At 41.4% G+C, this 23,014-nt stretch overlaps 1 protein-coding gene across 4 annotated transcripts in view; it reads left to right on the forward strand.

Annotated features, from left to right (window-relative positions):
• prkacba (protein kinase, cAMP-dependent, catalytic, beta a) overlaps positions 1–23,014 on the forward strand; it is a 141,858-nt gene that overhangs the window by 61,360 nt on the left and 57,484 nt on the right. Inside the window, exon 1 of one of the 4 annotated variants that reach the window (XM_041208023.1) lies at positions 3,479–3,783. The exons of the other annotated variants lie outside the window; for them this stretch is intronic. Coding sequence (XP_041063957.1) covers positions 3,582–3,783 — 202 coding nt within the window. The 5' untranslated portion in view covers positions 3,479–3,581. Of the gene's footprint in view, positions 1–3,478; positions 3,784–23,014 lie in introns of those variants that run through there. 4 annotated transcript variants of the gene reach the window in all.

Consider the following 23,014-nt stretch of genomic DNA (forward strand, 5'->3'; position numbering starts at 1 on the left):
GTTGTATTTAGTGGAATTGGATAGTGTAATGAGAAGAGGTTGCACCGAATGTATCATACAAATGTGAAACTACCCTAATTTTTAGAAGATGAGGTTTTGATATATTTAATGAATCTACTTTATTTGATCGCTAAACCTTTTAAAACATTTTTAGTGTTCAATTTAAAACAATTTTAGAGGATTCCATAGCCCTCCTATTTTCTCAGGTCCTTTAGTGCTGATGTGATGTTTATGTATGGTTCCAGGGTGGCATAGGTCCTCTGGTATTTTGAGGTCGTCATTCTTCCGTGTGTGAGTTTTGATGACTGGTTGCCATTGTGAACAAGCTTCTGATCTTATCCTCCCATGATCTTCATATGCCTGCATTTTACAGCAGGGTTAAGGACTAGCTGTGAGGAGCCTTAACTCCTTATCTTCCCTGCTTGCAGCGATGCTGTGGGAGTGTTATCTTAGCGCAGGCTTGAACTAGCCTCTTTTGCGCTTGTTGAATAGTGTTTCGGGCTGAACAGGACTTTTCTCAATCTTTGTACTGTTTAACTCCAAACTGAGTTCCCAGCCCCATATACTCTCCATCACAAAGAGCACTTATTCCACTTCCAAAACATTAGCCATGTAGCTGCTCACGTTCAGGCTTTTGTCACCTTCATCCTTGAAACTTGAAACTTTAGTTAATTGAAAACTTTACTATGTCACAACATGTCCTGCTCACTTATCACCCTTGTCCTTGCTGACTTACCACAGCTCCAGTTGAAAACTTGCATTCTTGTGTTTAACTCTGCTCTTGTCACTCCCCACCTCTTGCCTCCTTTGCTTTTTCTCTCCTTACACCAATTCACAGATTATCCTGAGGATTTACTTGGCATCATAACACCTTGTTATTTCAGGGGAAACAAGGTAAGCCAATGAGTGGGAACAGTGTTTTGCTGATAGATGAAAAAGAATGGGAGGAGGCTCAAGTGGAGCATAAATGCCCAATGGACTATTTGAGCCAAATGGCCTGTTTTTAGCTGTGAACTCTGTGTAATGCTCTGTATTTAATTTGAAAAGTTCATAATGCCTATGAAATCCAAATTATCACAGATGTCAGCAGTGGGTCTTGCACTCGTCCAGCTTGTTTTCTGTTGTGAATGCATCACTGAAGTTTTATATGCGTGCCAAAAGGCAGCAGCATCACTTCCAATTTGCTCATTTGCTGGGATAGAGTGCCGGTGTAAACTCACCATAGCCTCAAACTAAACAAATCCTGGCTTAAAAGAGAACCTACCCCTGCAGTATGTTCTATTGCAGCAGCAATGCAAATGATCACAAATTGGCTGTGAAATTTGCTCCATCTGTTAAAAGCAACAGAGAAGGATATGTAGTTATGCAAAAACATTCTGATATGCTTATGTGTTAAAATACTATGCTTAGACAGTTTGGGTAGCAGCTCAAATCAACATCAATGAGAATTCAACTGGCTCTAAGAAACCATAATTATACACAGCACCAGAAAGGGTACATTGCTTTCTTAATAGGCTAGCACTTATGCGTGCCTGCTTGTCTACAACTCAGTAAGCCAGGCAACCCTAATGCTGAAGCATACATTAGAACGGGCCTTTTAGCCCATAGACCTACTTCACTATATCCTCCAGCAAATAGCTCTAGCTAAGCAAAATGTTACACAACTGCATGCAGCTAGCAAGGGGCCCAAATCTAATCTACTTCAGACAACACAGGTAGATCACTAAATTGGAAAAGTCGTAGGAATGTTTGTCCACTTCAGGCTTTTCCAGCCAAACAAAATTAAACACAGGCTTATGTGTGGGTACAGTTACAATTCTTTAACATAGTGTTTGCTGGAGCATACAGTGCAGTAGGTCTGTGAAGCACCTTGGGATCACCTGATGACACATAAGGTGCTAAATAAATGCAAGTTCTTCGGAGTTTCACTTTTGAGTTGCAAAACTGTCGAGTTCCATGTTGGCTTTATGCTTCTGGTGGTAAAAGAACTAAAAATATCTGTAACAAGTATTATGTAAAGAAAGGAAGAGGAGGCTACATTGTTTTGCTTCAAGTAGTAGGATGCATGTGTTTTTTTTTTTCAATGTCTCACCCTGTACTGATCTGGTTTTTGACTGCAACAATGTAATCTATATTTTTCCATTTCACCCTACGTTAGCTTTTAGTTCCATTTGAGAGAAGTTTAATTACTTGGGGTACTGCTGTTTTAATGATTGAAATATAGTATGTGTTCTATCCCATCTTCCCGTTCCCTACTTCAAGAGTTGGCTGCCCACATCCAGTAAATGATATAAAAAATCTAATCCAACAACAACTTGCATTGATATAGCACTTTTAACATAATAAAATGTCCTGAGATGCTTCATGAGTTTAAGAAAGCAAAGTTGACAGTAACGTAAGACAATATTAGGGCAGATGTCCAAAAGCTGAGTCTGAAGCGGGTTTTAAGCAGCATCTTAAAAGAGGAAAGAGAGTTGGAGAGGTTTAGAGAGGGAATTCGAGAGCTTAGGACCAAGACAACTGAATGGTATATTGATGTAAACTCTGGAATGCTCAGGGCCAGAATTAGACAAGCGCAGGTATCTCAGAGGATTGTGGGAATGGAAGAGATTACCAAGTTATTTGGAGGGATAGGGGTATAAGGCCATGCAGGAAATTGACTTAACAGGGAGTCAGTGTAGGTCAGCAAGCAGAGGGGACTTGATGTGAATAAAGGCATGGGCAGAGGAGTTAATTCGTTCTTGCCAAACAGTTTGCCCTCAACAAAACATGAAGGAACAATTGCAAATCTGAAATAAAAACAAAATGTTGGAGCTGCGCAGGCTACTCAGCATCTGCAAAGAGGAAAGGCAGTTTATGGTATACATAAGACATACATCTTATTCATGGGGAAAATCAGCCAGGGTTCTTGTTGCTCATTACTATTCAGTGACCTCCACTTTCACCTGCATGCTGGAAGCCACAGGGCGAGCTCGGACTGGGTTCTGCTTTGAAACCTCCTGTTGATGCAGTCCCTCCGGGGTCATGTTAAGTTTGGAGATTTGGGAAAAATACGTTAGGATTACTTGCACTACGCTTGCTTTTGGAGGGGAGAAAACTGGCAAAAAAAAAACCTAGCAGTTTACAACCTTTAACTATTGAAAGTATGTGGGTTATGAAAGCTTCTCGAGTATTTTCAGAGTTTTGTGGTTTCTCACAGGCTCACTTACAGGAAATACTATTTTTGTTTTAAGTGTTTCCACATTTGAACTTATTTTTGTTTAAGCAGTTGAACTGCGCGGGATAAAATTGTCAGAAGTTTTAAACTTTAAAAATGTTGATGTTTTGTAAAATTGGTGGTTTTTAAATGATCTTAAAAGTGAAGGTTGTGAAATGTGCTGTTTCATGTCGACAGGAAGCTGCAGTAGTAGCTTACAATCCGTGGTCAAGCTGCTGATTGGGGTGGCAGCCTTTTTTTGGTTGCAAACAGGAAGTTTGCTCAACCTTCAGACCCTAGCTGCTCTGAGAAGATCACTGAGCCCTACACATTTGCAACACTTTTTAATTACTATAAAAGTCTTTAATGTGACCCAAAGCAGCAGATGGCCCAACCAAAGGATCTAATCGGTTACCAGTCCACAGGGCCAGAATCCTCAAAAACCTCTTCAGCTCTGGTTAAACTGGAAGTCTTAGCGAGCAGAATTTTTCACAGACAACCAAAGGTGGCTGCTAATGAGCAAAGTCTGCTTGTGGAAATTGAAGGTGTCCTTGTCTCTGGATACACTCTCATTTGGGATGATTGTAGTAAGTTTACTGTACATTTCAGTCCAATGTTATTTTTGTGTAAGATTGCCAGATATATGCTGCCTAGCAGTGGCTAAATCTTGTTCTTGCTAAATTATCCTCTGGATTTGTTTTGAGCAAAGTTATTAAGAGCAATTTTACTGTACTAAGCTCAATGGGTTTATTCTGCTAGGGAAGGAAGAGTATCTACACTAGGAAGCTCACAAAGCCCATGTTCTCCTAATAACTGTTCCCTTCCCCCTCCTCCCAATTTCAATTTCCCTTCCTCTTAGTCTTAACCTCTTACAATATGTCCACTTGGGCTCAATACAATATGTTTGATAATTGATAGGCTGATCAACTGCAAGCAGCATCACAGGCAAGTCAAACCCTGTCTCTGTGTACACATTTTCAGTAGAGATGACTGCCACTCGAGTAGGTAAACTGTTTCCTCCCCTGTGTCAGCCGTGGCTTAGTTGGTAGCACTTTTGCCTCTGGGTCAGAAGTCTACGGGTTCAAGTCCCTCTCCAGGACTTGAGCTCAAGTGCAGTGCTGAAGGAATGCTGTGCAATCGGTGTTGTTTTTTTGGATGAGATATTAAACCAAGGCCCAGTTTGTCATTTCAGTTGGATATAGTCATTTATGGCATGGAAGGAGACCTTTCGGCCCATCAAGTTGATGCTGTCTCCCCGTGGAGCAATCGAGTCCATCGCATTGCCCCACTTGATCCCTTTAGCTCTACAAGTTTATTTTTTATCAAATGCCCATCTAATTTCCTTTTGAAATCACTGTTTCCACTTCCATCACCCCCCGTGTGCAACAAGTTCCAGGTCATTACCACTCATTGTATTTTAAAAAAAAGTCCTTCCTCCCATTCCTCCTCCATCTCTTGCCTAAAAAACCTGTGTCCCCTTGCCCTTTTACCATCAGCAATTGGGAAGAGCTTTTCCTTGTCTATCTTATTTAAGCCTGTCATAATCTTGTACACCGCTACCAAACCTCCCCTCATTCTTCTTTGTGCTAAGAGATCAACCCCAGCTTTTTCAACATAACCTTGTAGCTAAAACTCCCCCACTCCAGAACCATTCTGGTAAATCTCCCCTGCATCCTCTCAGACTTTCACACCTTTCCTAAAGTATAGTGACCAGAACTGGATGCAGTGCTCTAGCCGGGGCCTAACCAAAGCTTTATGAAGATTCAGAATAACTTCCCAGTTTTTATACTCAATACCTCTATTTATAAAGCCCAGGATTCCATGTGCTTTGCTAGCCATGCTGTCAATATGTACTGCCACCTTCAAAGATTGATGCATATGCACACCCAGGTTCCTCTGTTTCTGTGCACTCTTTAGAATTGTGCCATGTAGTCGATATTGCCTCTCCCAATATCCCTTCTGCCAAAAATGCATCATGTCACACTTCCCCATGTTAAATTCCATCTGCTACTTGCTGGCATTTTGTCATGCTTTCTAAAAACCCATATCAACTGCAGCCACAACATTCCCTTCATTAACCTTCTCTGTTACTGCATCAAAAAATTAAATTAGTCATGCGCGATCTTCGTTTTGCAAATACATACTGGTTCCCCTTAATAAACTCCATCCTCTCCAAATTCCAATTGATTTTGTTCCCTGTTTGTGGATTGAAACATCTTACCCACCAGTGATAAACCAATTAGCCTGTAGTTGCTCAGACTATCCTTACATCCTTTCTTGAATAAGAGTTTCACATTTGCCGCTCTCCAATCCTCTGGCACCTCTCCCATATCTAGGAAAGATTAAGGCAAGCCTTCCCATTATATACACACTCACTTCCTTTAGCAACCTGGGATACAAACCATCTGGACCAGGTGACTTATCTACCCTAAGCATACCCAGCCTTTCCAGTGCCACCTCCCTTTCAATTTTCACAGCCTCCACTATTTCTGCTTCAACCAATATTTTTTGTAGATTCCTCTTCCTTAGGAAACACCTACCCAAAAAATCTCATGGCACCGTTTGAACAAGAAAGCAGTTATTCTGAGTGTCCTGGTCAATATTTATCGCTCAGTCAACATCACAAAAAACTGATTAATTGATCACTATCACATTGTTTGTGGGCACTTGCTATGCGCAAATTAGTTGCTGTTTCCTAAATTACAATAGTGACTACACTTCAAAAGCACCTAATTGGCTGTCCAATGGTGCTATATAAATGCAAATCTTTCTTTCACTCTCTTCTTGAATGTGGACACTGGTCAGTTTTTCTTCCCCTATTGTAATCTTGGGTGCAGTTAGCTAACTCCACAACTCCATTCCACATTTAACATAGAACCAAAGAAGCATCTGTTTATGTCTCTAGTTAAAAGATGCTGTTTTTAAAAAGAGATAAAAGGAGGAGATAATTTTCATCAGGTTTGTGCCACGTACAAGTGCTGTGATGATGTAATCCTATGCAATTTGTATTGGAATTGGGTATTTTTTTGTGAAGATTTAAGGATGAAAATTTTAGTTCACTACGTATGTGAGGTTGTCCCACACTTCTTCTTAAACATGTATCCACTCCCTCTGCCAGTATTCCATGGCAGGAGTGTGTACTATCTACAGATTGTAACTCCACAAGGCAGCTTTGGCTCTCAAACCTGTGCATCCCTCTGAGAAATGTAAAGTTAAATCAGGATTTTAAGCATTTAACCAGTCATTGCAAAGAAGTTGAACACTCACCTTGCACTTGTTACATTTTTCACAGCCTGACCAAGTCCATAATTTATATCGCTGATCTGACTGTTATAAGATATTGTGATTATTTTACAACCGTTTTGGGGTTTTTTTGTACTGGGATGTAGTTTTTTAAAAAATGAACCATATTCCACTGCAAATTCAAACCTTTTCTTGTCTTTGATTCCAAAGTGATCGAGTGCATTTCGCACATATAGGCAGGTTGTCATACTTAAGGATAGTCCAGCTGTTCAAAGTAGTCAAAGTGGACCTGGTCAGGTACCCAGTGATTGGGCAGGGCGTTAAAGCACAGCAGAGCTACACATGTAAAGCAGAAGCACTGGAATTGCCGCTCAACATGAAGAGGTTAAACAGGAAAATACCAAGACTCTCAAAACTTAGTTGTGTACTACATACTAAGTGACTGACTGATTAAAGCAGGGTAAAACTGGGAGGGTCAATTATGGGAACGGAAGAACACCCATCTCCAGGGATGGATGAAAGGCACAACAGCAACTGCTAGTGTTTATATAACATGTTCAAAGTGGGGGGGGGGGAAAAATTCCCAAGAGGCTTCACTAAAACTAAAAAGGAACAGCACTGAATGCGATCAAAAGTTTGGTCTAAAAGCTGGGTTTTAAAGCAAATGGAGAGAGGATAAGATTGGATGGGGTTTATCCCTGCACCGGTTCAAGGAGGTAGCTCACAACCACATCCCATAGGTGAATAAAAAAAAGTGAGGTCAAGGTGGTTGAAGAGTTTTGCACCAATGGTAGTGAAGAGTGCACAAAAGGACTAGATTGAAGAACCAAAATGTCAGTTAGGCTCAATTGTTACATCCTTACATTGAGCCACAAGATTGAGCACGTGGTCTAGCTGACATTGTGTATTGCACTAACAGAGTTCTGCATTGTTGAAGGTGCAACCTTTCAGGTGGAACGTTAAACCGAGGACCCACTTGCCTTTTCAGGCTGATGTAAAGGATTCTCTGGCAATCTTTAAAGAAATATTGTGGGGTTATCTGTGTCCTGGTCAAAATGTATCCTTCAACATAATCAATAACAGATCAATTAGTCATCTATCTTGTTGATGCTTCTGGAACTTTGTATACAAATTGACATGTTTACCTAACAACACTGACTGCACTCTAAAAGTAACTCATTGGTCATGAAGTGCTTTTTGTCGTACATTAAGGATTTGAAAGCTTTATGTAAAATGCAAGCTGTTTCCTTCTACTGAGTATTGGTATATGTTCCCAAGTCTACAATGATTCTCATAGCTCATGGAGGAGATCCTGTATGGGCATCTTACTAGCTCTGCACAAATTTCAAAATATTCAGTGATGCTTTAATTGACTTTTAAAGATAATTTATTTTTTGAAAAAACACTGTTCTCAGACCAATGAAGAACATTTCTGTTGACGGTGTTGGTTACTCAATGATTTGCTGAATGCTGACATTGACGTTGCTACACTTAGAAGTGGCTAATGGATTCTCTGTTAAGTGTAGCAAAACAAAATGACTTTATATTGTGCCTTGTATTTCTCAAACAGTATCTCATCACTGAGTGTCAGTAGACTTTTTAACTGTCTGCCATATGGTGAGGGACTGACCCAAATCCTGTCTTCACTAGATATCCACATGTGCATGTATGCAGGGGAAGCTGGACAGTGATTAGTAATGTAAATCCCTGAATACTTTTGTTCTCACTTCCCCAACTGTGCTTCAACTCTACTCTCGCTGAGATTAGCTAACTCAATGCAGACTGCAGATTGAAGTTATTGTGTCTGGCTCAGTTACTTGAATTTATGTCAGTAGTTTTCTCTGTTCATACTTTTTTCTTTAGAAAGAAACTTTCATTTATAAAGTGCATTTTATAACCTAATGACCTCCCAAAGTGTCTTGCAGCACGTATGAAGTGTGGCCATTGTCATCGGGTAGGAATAACAGCTAATCTGCACGCAGCAAGTTCCAACAAATAGCAATCTGATAATGACCAGATATTCTTTCATGACCTCAGCACATCCTACAGCAAGTTACAACACTAGAAAAGTTTCTCCTACATTACAACAATTTGCACATAGCAAGTAACCATTTATAATGACCAGGTAACCTATTTTAGTCAGGTTGAGGGATAAGTATTGGCCAGGACATGGGAAAACTTCAAAACATTGTAGTGGAATCTTTTAGCTGCAAGGGCAGGCAGGCCTAGTTTAGGAATTCACCTGAAGAAGTCACCTCAGTATGGTGCTACCAGCCTGGTTTTTGTGTTCGTTTCTGCACTGGGGCTTGAACCCACAAACTTCTGATTTGGAAACAAAAGCTCTACCACTGAGCACATCAGAGAAAAGAGCCTTTGTGACTTGAAAGCATTCACTGGGAAACCATTCTGGAATATATGAATTGGTTCCTCTTCACTGTGTAGTGATATGAACAAGAGTGGAAAGACTTTCTCTGGTCAGCTCAGCATTGTTAACAAATCTGTAATGGAAAATGTTCCAACATTTGTTTGTGATGTTGCTGTATGTGGCAAGCGGAAGAAATCATCCCCATAGTGAAATGCCAGGGTACTCCAGCATTGATTTAGTGCAGCACTGCAGTACTGTAACATGTATTTTTAGTTTTAAAAAGAATCATAATTTATGAAATTACTGGAAAGTACTGGGAACAAGCATTTCAATGACTAAGTTTAAAATGTGCATGGCAATGTTTGAAGAATAGAACTCCTTTTGGTGCCATATTGGTAGAGTTTAAACAGCAGCTTGAATATGATCTGTTTTGGAAATCATCGAATGCAGCTAGACCAGCTTTCTTGTAACTCCTTTCTTAAATTCCTGATTACAGTGGTATCATATGACATTTTGTTGTGGTGACCATTAAAATATTGGTTTGTGCTTGGTCAGAGGGCAGTATTTGAGGTTGAGGGTAATTAGGCTTTCTGTCATTAAGATTTGTTTGAGGGAAGTGGCAAGATTAGGGGCGTAGGGATGAAGGTGGTGGAACGTAGTGATAGTGAAATTCAGTCAAGGTTCCTGATGCTGGCTGTTCTGGCCTAGATTCTGCAGTAGCAATGATTACAAAACTGTCGGTGTTTGCTGTGATTACTCTTCTGAAACTGAGTTTCTGGACTCCACACATGCAGTTAAACACTGAAATCTAGAAGTTGCTGACAGTAAAGTGACACTTCTCCATGGGGTGTGCTCTTGAGGTTCCAGCCACCCCCTATTCTATGAAGAATTAGAAATGACTGATAAGAACTTGCCTTTTTACGCTGTTAGTCTTGCTGTAAAAATGTTTGAAGGAGTTGCACCTTGTTGAATGAGGCATAACTGTGTTTTTGCAGTGTACTAAGTTCGTTATTGCTGCGGAGAAGCCTCATTGGCACTGAAAAACTAATTTTACATTTGTGGAATGCCGAATTTTCCATTATGATAATTCCTTTTTTTAAGCACATTTATGATGTAGTTCAACTTTTATCTTGATTCCGTGAGTATATTTGTTTTTTATTTTGCTCTCTGTAAAAGTTATTTAGAATTGGAGGATAATCTATGCATTTATTTCCTGGTTTTCTGCCTGTAAGAATACTTCATTGTGATTGGCTGTTTACCCTGCTCAATAGCGTCACTATTGCTGGATGCCTGGAGATACCCTTGACTTGGCACCAGATTTAAACTAACACCAGGAAAGGGGAAATCTACAGCACAGGAAACACTAGATCTTTGTTGGGAGCTTTCTTCGACTGCAAATCTGGACCTGCGTATCTGAGAAGTGCATGGATGTGGACATGGGTGAAAACAGGATCAGACTCTGTTCAATTGCACCTGACAATCAAAATAGGTTTCCAACATATGCTGCCTGTGCACATAAAGAAACGGTCATTTGTATAAACTACTGACTCTTGGGACTTGTGGAGCTTTATCTTGTATGACTTTAAACAGCATTTAAACAAAAATACCAATTTATTCTCCTCCATTCAAAATATACAATGATTTGGGACAAACCATTCAGTACATTTAAACACTAAGTGTAAATCTGTGACGTAAGGCAATAAGGTTCCTGCAATTTGGAACCAAAGCAGCATGTGTATTAGTCTGTGAAAGCTAATCATTCTTTTGCTAAGTAAGCCCAGTCATCCCAAATTTTATTTTTAGTTCTTGCAAAAGGTAGTTTTTTTTCCACTTGGACAATTTTCCTGACTGCAGGAGATTCTTACTAGGAAATGATTCACTGAATGCTGGCACCTGCTGGTTATGACTCCTCTGATAGCTAATTGCCCAAGTGACCACTCAGATACGATCCACAGCAGTATGTTATCAGCAGTATTTTTTTATATATCGTACCCAACCCTGATGCTTTTTGTCCCTTGCAAACCATTTGCAAGTACACTTCTGGCAGGGATTGCAGAAATTCAGTGAGAATGCTGACCAATTTTCCCCTGCGTTATTAGTGAGCCTTGAATCCCATTAAATGTCTGTATGTCTGTCCTATATGAGATTAACTAACTTAGAAGGCACTGGAGTTGAACTTGGGACTTTCAAGTCTCTGTGGCTCAATTGTTTATACTGACCAAAAGCAGTGAACCATTGGTGAGAAGATGTGGTCTGTTAATTTGTGTATTATTAGTCATCTTTCATCTGAAATTGAGTTGCTGAGTCTGAAATGTAAAGCTCGTTTCATTTAATATAATTTTGTGGCATCGAATATGCAATCTTTCCTATATACATTTTTTTGCATGTATCACCATAGTTTTGTGCTTTTTTTTTTGCCAATGTAAAATGATAGATTGGCATTTGCCTTTAATCGCCTTGGGGGAGCACTCCCTATCATCCCTTAGGACCCTCCTCAAAACTCAAATTTGTGGTCTAAAATGCAAATTGGAAATGTTGAAAATAGTCAGCACATCAGGCAACATCTGTGGAGCAAAAAAACGTTAATGTCTTGAGTCTGTTCTGAATGAAATATTTAACTCTGTTTTTCACGCCACAGATGCAGCCTGACCTGCTGAACATTTCCAGCATTTCGTGTTTTTATTTCAGTTTTTTGCTTTTGTGTCACTTTTTCATCACCCCTTCAGATATTTCCTTCGATCATCCGTTTTTTTTGTGCCACTGTGAAGTACCCTGGATTATTTTTTGACATACAAGGTCCCATGTAAATGCATGTTGTGGTATGTGAAAATAATTTTGAGAGGTTTTGTTCATGGAAGCTTTTTTATGGTTAATGTTAGTTTGGATTTCTGGCTCATTGTTCAGTATGAAAGGCTAACAGTTATATTTCGATAATTATATTGCACAATAAAAGTATACCTCAGTTATACATTTTAGAATTTAGCTCTGGTTCCAAGAAGTGTGCTTCTAACTAAGAGTAGAAGAAATGAATGAAGAAAAGCATGGTATGACTGGCGCCTGCATAATATCTGCACACCAGTTTGGGTTCTGCACACATTGTGTGGTGTATGCAATCATGTTGCACTAATACATTTTGATTTCTAAATATATTGAAGAAATAAATTTTTCAGATGAAATTGTTACATTTTAACGCAATTGGCATGATTTATTCAATTTCCAGCATATATAAACTAAAATGATTCTGAAACCTGAGCAGCAGGGAGCAGTAGAATCTTTAAATTTAAAACCGAGATGAAAATCTGATCACTTACCAGGCTTCCAGTTTGCAGTACCTATTTCGCTCTTGAGTATAATTTTATTAGGGAGATCTGCTGTACTGTTGAACTATTTTAGTTTGTTTCAGGCTGCATTTACACTCCAGTGTCATTGCAAACTAGTTTTACCTTGTACCCATGCTATGAAGCTGGTATAAACCTGTATTTAGGGCCCTACCTAATTCCAGAGTAATATTTTCTGGAGTGGGGGAGTTTCACTTCATTGCAAAATCAAGTTGGGTACTGACATGCATTTTACACCACAACAACATTGTGTCACAATGAAACAAGACCACTTTGCATTGGTAAAGTAAATACAACATTAGGATTCAAATCTTGGCAAAAGTTAAAACCATGTTTTTTTAAAGAGATGTTTTGTCTCTATGCATTGGCACTACAATTCTCACTATTTTCAGCATAATTCAATTTAAAAATCTCTAGTAGAATTTTTTAGTCAAATCAAAAACTGAATTGTACTGTTTAAACCATTCTTAGCAACTTGATAAAATCTGCCAGACAGTGTGTATCTATTGATCTAATCCTTAAAAAAAAGGTTTGGATACTAATGCAGCACACAGTCCGAAAAAAATAACTATAGGGACTGCTGATTGTGCAGAAAGAGGTGTATCTAAGCATTTAGGTTTGAAGATAAGAACATTCAGTTTAAGTAAAACCCTGCTACTGATTTTTTTAAAAATTGAAGTATGACTATATAATATGGAGAATACTAGTTTAATGGCTTCTCTTCTTGCAACATATCTGCCTTCAGCTGTGGCCTTGTTACCCAACAAAAACTAGTTAGCAAACAAATAAAACATTAATTCATTGAGTATTTGAGTATTGCTGAAAAAGAGACATGTTGTCGAAGCTTTTTGTCTTGCACTCGTCGGGACATTGACAAGAATGCCAAATCTCAAAAAGAACAGCAATTTATACTGCCTGAGAAGCGGGTGCTGATTGGTTGGCAAGTGGGTTCTGATTGTGGTGTTGCTATGAAGGATGCATGAGGGAACAGTTAACTGCCAAGCTTTAATTTAACTTCAAGCTAGTTGTGGGAGACAGCCATTTCATTCCTGATGGCAATGCCTTGACTAATCAAATTTGACCTGGTTTTGAATTTAAAGGAAAGCTTAGCAGTTAACTGTTCCCTGGAGCATTCTCCATGGAAATGCCTCTACCAATCAGAGTCCACTTACCAACCAATCAGCACTCTCTTCTCATGCAGTATAAATTGTTGTTCCCTTTGAGATTTGGTATTCTTAGGAATTCTGTCCTGATGAGTGAAAGACAAAAATCTTTGACAGTATGTCTCTTTTTCAGCAATGTTCAAGATTGTATTACCAAGCAACTATTTAAATAGGTATTGTAATGCAAGATTAAGTTTCTATCGAGCAATTTATTTAGCATTTTCTGTCTCGGCATTTAATTCCAGCTATTGAGAACTTTGTTATTCTCCAAGTGCAAAGCTTTTTGTAGTCTAATAGTTTGACTCATAGGCATGTTTCAACGGCATGGAGACATGGTTTGTAATTTTTAGCAAGAGTTCTTATCACCTTCACAAAAGCCTTTTGGTATAGAATTGAAACACACTATCCCTATCTAGTTTCAAGGTCGTTGAAAAGCACCTAACTACAAGGTGGTTAGTCGAATCCTGGTTGATGGCTTGTCGGGTTGGCAATGATATAATAATGTCCAGTTTTGGCAAGGCAAAAATAAATAAAAGACCAGAATGTTGTGGGTTCAAGCCATATTTCTGGGACTTGAATACACATTTCAGACTGAAACTTCAGCGAGTATGTATAATGTCTTTCATAGCCTCAGACTATCCCAAAGCACCCCACAGCCAGTAAATTACTTTGAATTACAATCACGAATGTACTGCAGGAAGTATCGTACTGGCAGCTAGTTTGTGCACAGAGTACCACCAATTGCAGTGAGATATGTAACTGCATTCTGTTTTATAATGTTTTAAGTATAAATATTGGTCAGCTGACCAGGAAAGCTGCCCTGCTCTGCTTCAAGTGGTACTGTGGGATTTGGTGCTTCTGTCAGAGAGGGCAGAGGGGCTTTGTTTGACATCACATCAGAAAGAGGCAACTCCAACAGTGCAGCACTCCCTCAGTACTGGTACTGAAGTTTGTTTATATCCTGTGCTTAAGTCCCTGGAATAGGGTTTGTGCCCACAGCCTTATGACTGCTGAAGGAGTTATTACCATTGAATAATAGCTGAAAAGTCTAAGGAGTCAAGAACTTGGCCATGTTGTACATTTGGAATAGAGCTATGGTGTTTGCGGGTTGAACAAATCAGCAAATTGGCAACATAATTTGTCTTAAAGACTTTGCATTAATTTTTCTCCAGGATCTAGTCAATAAAGATTTTTTTAATCCGATGTGGGCATCGCTGGCTAGGCCAGCATTTATTGGCCATCCCAAATTGTCCTTGAGAAGGTAGTGACGAGCTGCTACCTTACACCACTGCAGTCCATGTGGTGTAGGTATATCCAATGTGCTGTTAAGGAGGAGTTCCAGAATTTGACTCAGCGACAGTGAAGGAGCGACAATATATTTCCAAGTCAGGATGGTGAGTGGCTTGGAGGGGAAATTCCAGGTGGTGATGTTCCCATCTGCTACCCTTGTCCTTCTAGATGGGAGTGGTCATGGGTTTGTCTAAGGAGCTACTTGGCTGGGGCCACAGCAAGTTCTGAAGCACAAGTCAAGGTCTAGAGCCTTTTCAGTATCCAGTGCCTTCAACTGTTTCTTGATATCACATGGAGTGAATCGAATTGATTGAAATCTGCCATTTGTGATGCTGGAGACCTCCAAAGGAGGCTGAGATGGACCATTCACTCAGCACTTCTGGCTGAAGATTGTTGCAAAGGCTTCAGCCTTAACTTATGCACTGATGTGCTGCTCCCCTATCAATGAGGATGGGGATACTATGGAGCCCCCCCCCCCATCCTGCAGTGAGTTGTTTAATTGTCCATCGTCATTCATGACTGCATGCGGTAGGGCAGCAGAGCTTGGATCTGATCTATTTGTTGTGGAATTGCTTAGCTCTGTCTACCACTTGCTGCTTATGCTGTTTGGCACGCAGTCCTGTGTTGTTGCTTCACCAGGTTGACATCTCATTTTTAGGTATGCTGGTGCTGCTCCTGGCATGCCCTGCTGTGCACTCCGTTGAACCAGGATTGATCCCCTGGCTTGATAGTAATGGTAGAGTGAGGGATATGCTGGCCTGTGAGGTTACAGATTGTGTTCGAGTACAATTCTGCTGCTGCTCATGGCCCACAGAGCAACATGTCCAGTTGCAGGGTATGTTCAAAATTTATCCGTTTTAGCACGCTGTTAGTGCCACATAACATGATGAAGGGTATCATCAATGTGAAGACAGGACTTCGTCTCCACAAGGGTGTGCAGTGATCACTCCTACCAATACTGTAATGGATCTGCAGCAGGCACGTTGGTGAGGATGAGGTAAAGTATGTTTTTCCCTCTTGTTGGTTCCCTTACTAGCTGCCGCAGTCTAGCAGTTATGTCGTTTTGGACTCAGCAAGCTCGGTCAGTCATGGTGCTACCAAGTCACTCTTGGTGATGGCCATTGAAATCCTCCACCTAGAGTATGATCCGTACGCTTGCCACCCTCAGTGCTTCCTCCAAGCAGTGTTCAACATGGAGGAGTACTGATTCTTCAGCTGAGGGGAGCAGTACATGGTAATCAGCAGGAGGTTTCCTTGCCCATGTTTGACCTGATGCCATGAGATTTCATGGGGTCCGGAGTCGATGTTGAGCACTCCCAAGGCAATTCCCTCCTGGCTGTATACCACTGCGCCATCACCTCTGCTGTCAGGTGACGGTGGTGCCTGGGACATTGTCTGTAAGGAATGTTTCCGTGAGTATAACTATGTCAGACTGTTGCTTGACTAGCCTGAGATAGCTCTCCCAGTTTTGGCACAAGTCCCCAAATGTTAGTAATGAGGACTTTGCAGGGTTGACGATTGTTGTTTCTGGTGCCTAGGTCAATGCCAGGTGGTTTGTCCGGTTCCATTACTTTTAAACTATTTTGGCAATCTCCACCTATCACTGGCCCTCTATCCAGCTCTACCTATCCCACCTCCCCTTAAACCAGCTTATATTTCACCTCTTTTCCTTAGTTCTGATGAAGAGTCATTCGGACTCTAAGCGTTACTGTATCCCTCTCCACAGATGCTGTCAGACCTGCAAAGTCTGAGAGCACTTGTGTATAAAGTGGAAATGTTTGCTCCCCAAGTATGCTAGAAAGCTTAGCGATTAGGTTATTTTGGATTTTAACTTTCTCAACAGTTTTCAGTAGATAGATTTTGTTGGTTATTAATGTTAACTGCGAAGCCTGAGTAAACTGAGCATCCTATTTGAATCGTTCCTCATTTGAGATGGTAATATCCCTCATTAACTCACTATCATTGTGTAACCGTAAGTCAGAGGAGATGCTCTACCTCACAGAGGCTGAGCGTCAACTCACAGACACTTCCTCCTACCTCTCCCTGGACCATGACCCCACTACTGAACATCAAGCCATTGTTTCCAGGACTGTTACTGACTTCATCTCCTCTGGAGATCTTCCTTCCACAGTTTCCAACCTGATAGTCTCCCAAACTCAGACAGCCCGCTTCTACCTCCTACCCAAAACCCACAAACAGGACTGTCCCAGCAGACCGATCGTGTCAGCCTGTTCCTGCGCCACGGAACTCATTTCTTGCTATCTTGATTCCATTCTCTCTCTCTTTGTCCAGTCCCTTCCCAGCTACATCCGTGATTCCTCTGACACCCTACATCATATCAACAATTTCCAGTTCCCTGGCCCAACCGCCTCCTTTTCACCATGGATGTCCAATCCCTCTACACCTCCATCCCACACCGGGATGGTCTGATGGCTCTCCGCTTCTTCCTCGAACAGAGGCCTGAACAATCTCCATCCACCACTACTCTCCTCCGTCTGGCTGAACTTGTTCTCGCACTGAACAAGTTCTCCTTAAACTCCTCTCACTTCCTCCAATTAAAAGGTGTGGCTATAGGTACCCACATGGGCCCCAGCTATGCCTGTCTCTTTATGGGGTATGTGGAACATTCCTTGTTCCAGTCCCACTCCGGCCCCCTCCCACAACTCTTTCTCAAGAACATCAATGATTACTTCCGTGCTGCTTCAAGCTCTTGTCTGGATCTGGAAAAATTTATTAATTTTGCTTCCAATCTCCACCCTTCCATCATTTTCATATGATCCATCTCTGACACATCCCTTCCCTTCCTTGACCTCTCTGTCTCAATTTCTGGGGATAGACTGTCCACCTATATCCATTACAAGCCTACTGACTCCCACAGCTACCTCGACTACAGCTCCTCACCCTGCTTCCTATAAGGACTCCATCCCATTTTCTCAGTTCCTTCGCCTCCGTCGCATCTGTTCTGATGATGCTACCTTCAAAAACAGTTCCTCTGACATGTCCTCCTTCTTCCTTAACCGAGGTTTTCCACCCACGGTCGTTGACAGGGCCCTCAACCGTGTCCGGCCCATCTCTCGCGCTTTCACCCTCACGCCTTCTCCTCCTTCCCAGAAACATGATAGGATCCCCCTTGTCCTCACTTATCACCCCACCAGCCTCCGCATTCAAAGGATCATCCTCCACCAACTCCAGCATGATGCCACCACCAAACACATCTTCCCTTCACGCCCCCCTGTCGGCATTCCGTAGGGATTGTTCCCTCCAAGACACCCTGGTCCACTCCTCCATCACCCACTACACCTCAACCCCCTCCCACAGCACCTCCCCATGCCCATGCAAAAGATGTAACACCTGCCCCTTTAATTCCCCTCTCCTCACCGTCCAAGGGCCCAAACACTCCTTTCAAGTGAAGCAGCATTTCACTTGCACTTCCCTCAACTTAGTCTACTGCATTCGTTGCTCCCAAAGCGGTTTCCTCTACATTGGAGAGACCAAACGCAGACTGGGTGACCGCTTTGTAGAACACCTTTAGTCTGTCCACAAGCATTACCCAGACCTCCCTGTCGCTTGCCATTTCAACACTCCATCCTGCTCTCATGCCCACATGTCCGTCCTTGGCTTGCTGCATTGTTCCAGTGAAGCTCAACGCAAACTGGAGGGACAGCACCTCATTTTCCGACTAGGCACTTTACAGCCTTCCGGACTGAATATTGAGTTCAACAATTTTAGATCATGAACTCTTTCCTCCATCCCCACCCCCTTTCCGATTTTCCCCCTCCTTTTTGTTTTTTCCAATAATTTATATAGATTTTTCTTTTCCCACCTAATTCCATTATTTTTAAGTGTATCTCCATCCATTGTTTTATCTCTACCTTTTAGCCTATTTCGATCCCTTCCCCCCACCCCACCCCCACTAGGGCTACCTTGCTCGTCCTGCTTTCTACTCTTAATTGCACATTCCTTTAGATAATATCACCACCTTCAACACCTCTTTGTCCTTTTGTCTGTGACATCTTTTGGTTATCTCCCCCTATTACTGGCCCTTTATCCAGCTCTTCTTGTGCCCCCCCCCCACCACACCAACTTATATTTCACCTCTTTTCTATTTTTACTTAGTTCTGTTGAAGGGTCATTCAGAATCGAAACGTTAACTGTGTTCCTCTCCGCAGATGCTGCCAGACCTGCTGAGTTTTTCCAGGTATTTTTGTTTTTGTTTTGGATTTCCAGCATCCGCAGTTTTTTGCTTTTATTTTGCTCTTTGTGATGCTTTGTTGAAGATGCCTTTTCAGACAGAAGTAAGTGTGGTTTCCAGGCTGGAAAAGTCATTAGCTCAAGTAGCTAAGAACCTGTGATCAGAATAGATAAGTTTCCACGATCTGGTTACAAACAAATTGTTTATATACAAATTGAAAGGGATTGGTGCTGGAACCTAAGCCTGAGAGAGGACATTGATTTGCGGTGTCCACAAAATAGTCAGCTGTATGTACAATCAAATGTTGGCCTATTCCTATTAATTCAACCAAGCATCGTCAATGTGACAGGACTCAACAATTGAAAGTCATTAAAGTAATTTTGGACATTACTGGCATTAAAATAAATACTTGTGTTTGAGTTTTTATAGGCCAATTTTTTATTGTACAACTTATTCTACAGTATTGTACCTTGTGTTCAGCCTCTGATGTTTTTTTCAAATTAGCTGATCTCTTCAGAAGCAGAGATGGTGCTAGTTAGGGTTTGGAGCAGAGTTGCAAATCACCCCGAAGCCCTCAGGCTAAGAGGAAGAACATTGCCTTTAATCTCCAAACAGCCACTATTCGCCATGTGGTTGTTAGATGAATATATTGAGCTTGACTGAGCAGAAGTTTCGACTGCACTCTCTGATAGCATTTGTAAGTTTCTCAGAAGCCCTCATTAGCTAAGGAAGGTTGTTCAGTACACCATTTAATAGATAGTAATTTGCAGAGGCTTGTCTCACACACATGTAAAAATAGGAAGTACGGTTTTGTGAGCAGGAAATATGAAGAGATATATCTATGCAATAGATAAACCTCTTATATTAATGGGATTGCAGCATAAGATGATAGTTGGGAAGAGTGCTCAGGATAACCTGGATAATATTGGCCAAATGTGCACAGTAGCCCATTACGGTGTAGCCTTGGCACAAGCCAGAAAAAAATGGCCACAGATACCTGCCACAGATCTTAGTTTCCTGTTGACCTCTAAATTAAATTCTTTGAATTAAGCCTAACAATTTTTCATAGGAAAATAGTATAAAGAAATGTGCCTTGTCTCTTATGACTCATGCTTTAAAGCGAAGTAACTTGTTATATTGGTAAATACCATAGCCAATTTAAGCACATAATTGTTCCATCCCAATCTCAGCAAATTAGTTAAGTGACCAATGAATTGGTTTTGTGTTATAGGTTGAGGGAGGAATGTTGACCAAGACACTGGGATAGCTCCCTGCTCTTCAACTATTGCCACGGAATATTTTACACCCATTTAAATAGCAGCAGGGGTCTCTATTTAACTTCGAATCAAAGGATCAAAACTCCAACAATGCAGTATTCCCTCAATACTGCATTAAGTGCTAGTGCAGGCTTTGCGTTCGAGTCTGTAGGAGATATTAAACCCACAAGCTGATCTGATTTGTGGGAATGCAGCCAACCAAGCCAAACTGACACTGAAGAGAACTGTTTTTTTTTTGACAAGACATATGCCATGTTGCTGGATCTGGAACTGGCCTTTTTTCCTTTTAGGCTAAAAGAGACTTTGATCTGCCTGGACAGGATAGATCACATGTAAAGAGGAGAAAGAAACAATAACTTGAATTGTTCGGGCTCACTCTCCCTCCACCACTCTTCTCCCTGCCCTCCACCACTGCTGTCATTGTCACAAGCTCTAATAAAGAGTCACATCTGACTTTTGTTGAAGAGTGTGGCCTTGTGTAAGGCTAAGGATCATGGCCTTTCAGCTGACTATCTCAGTTGAAAGAATGTAGACATAATCAGCACTGCTCTTTCCGCATAATAAGATTCCTTCTTCCTCAGCCTTCTGCCCCAAAAAAAAAATTGAGTGATTGTGGAATGGCAGGTGATAATAAAAGGGGCCTTAATTTCCAAATTTATGCAAGACTGAAAGCAAACCAATCGTTAAAACCCAGTGGTTAAAGTTGGCACTGCGTACACATTAACCTAGAAAAATAGCAAAAGCTACATAACCTCAATAAGCTCTCCAGAACAAACCTGATTATAGGTCTGTGACGTGCTAGTGCTCTGCGCGGTGTGGCATGGGTCTCGCTTAACGTAAGGAGCACACTTACCCAAAAATCCATTGGTGGTATGGTAGAAAATTCTCTCGTTTCATGCAGAAAAACTCCATTGACTACAGGCAGCCTTGCTCAACCTTTCCTCATAAGACAAGCCCTTCACCCCAGGAATCAGCCTAGTAAATCTTCTTTGAATTGCTTCTAGTGCAAGTATATCTCTCAAGTAAGGAGACCAAAACTGACACTGTACCCTTAAGTGCAACTGCCCCAGATCATACGCACCCTATTCTCACCCCTCCCACTTAATACCGCCACATTTTCTCCTGACAGATGATGGTGCTCACACCTCTGATCTTCATTCCATGCTGGCAAGCCACTGTCCCATCCCATCTCTCCTCTGCTGCAAATTGGACAATCGGACAATGACTCCAAGATATAAATGTTTGGAATGTACAGGGATCTGTGCCATCTGGATTCCTCAAGTTCACTTCCCAAACCTTGACCACAGTCTGATCCTAATATAGCTTGTACCCAGGTTGAAATTCAGCAACTTTAGACCTTGACTGTTTTACCTTTTTATTTGTGTTTGTATCTCCCACTATCTTCATCCCTTTCCTTTTTGAAATTGGTTTTCTACTTTGACTTTTTCTGTCAGATCTTTGCACGTTCTCCAATACTTTTTTAAAAACAAAAACCACCCTCTGTATGCTATAAACCCATCATGTATCAGTTGGGCTAAGTCAGTGGCTTCAGCGTGAAAGGCGTGGATTTAAACATATAATCTAGGTTGGCACTTAAGTACAATAATATAAGAGTGCTTCATTTTTGAAGGTGCCATATTTTGAATATAATGTTAAACCGAAGTCCTGCCTGCTTGTACAGGTGAAATTTAAAAATCCCATGCCAGTATTCAAAGGGAAACAGGGAGTTCAACTTCTGTTCTGGTGTACATTTTTGTTCTCAACCCACAACACCAACTGGCCATTTATCTCATTGTGCATTCTTATTTGAGCATTGTTGCATTTGCCAACTTTAACAGTGACTGCACTTGAGGACATTCTCTTGACGTAATGCAGTGGCTGTGAAGCGCTTTGACTGAGGATGTGAACAGTGTAATTGTTTTCCTTGTTTCCCCCTCACTTTCCATTATCTGCTTCATTGTGATCGTGAGCGAATCTGACTCTTGGCTTTTGCCTCTTTTATTTCCCCACGTTTTTTCCAGTCTCTGTAAGAAGTTTCTTATTTTTCAATTCTGGAAAAAATTTCACCTGGAAAAACTAGCTTGTTTTTTCATTTCAAATACTTAGACTCATTATGAGCTTACAATACTGGGGCGGATATACCACAGCGGCACAAACAGCATGCCACCCACACCCCCGGAAGCGACATCAGCATGAAGCTGACATACTCTGCGCAAACCCACCCCACAGCCATAAAGCACTGCAGGGAGGACTAAGGAGGGCCAAGTGGGACTTCCGCCCATCATTTGATTGGTCGGCAGCTCCATCAGCCTCAGTAGCACCAGGAAAGTGTCAGTAGCCACTGCTAGGGCTGTAGAAGATGATGATCAATGCCCATGGATCGCTGGAAGAGTTAAGTCCGGGGTCTTGGGCCGGGAGGATGGAGATGTGTCGGTGGGGGGAGGTGTGAGAGGTTAGGTTTAAGGGAGAGAGCAGGTAAGTCGAAGCGCCTCTTCCTTCCTAAGATGCGGGAGGGGTGCCCAATACAGCTGCTGAAGAGCAACACCACCCCCACCCTTTAAATATTACATTTTAAAAACTGGACTTCCTTGTCAACAAGCCTAATTGAACCTAAATTATTGATTTAAATTTAAATATGGTAGTTGGGCTGCTGATTTCACCCCCTCCCCCGCCATCTGTATTGTGGAGGAGAGCTTAGAGATGGGCAAGAAGGGGGTGGGATGGGCATCGCCCCCCAGCCACCGAATTGCATCCGCTGGGGGCATGTAAAATTCAGTCCTTAGTGTTTTATCTGTTTTCCAGCATTTCCAACATGTTTATCGTCACAACCTCAAGCAAACTGGGACAGTGCTTTGAGTCTGTCTGAAGTTTTTGTTGGGTTGGTATTTAGCTTTCGCTTACCCCAAAGTAACAATTAATTTGTTCCATCTGCATAAAAATCTGAAACCTT

This window comes from Carcharodon carcharias, chromosome 16 (genome assembly GCF_017639515.1).
Source record: "Carcharodon carcharias isolate sCarCar2 chromosome 16, sCarCar2.pri, whole genome shotgun sequence".
Classification (NCBI taxonomy): Eukaryota; Metazoa; Chordata; class Chondrichthyes; order Lamniformes; family Lamnidae; genus Carcharodon; species Carcharodon carcharias.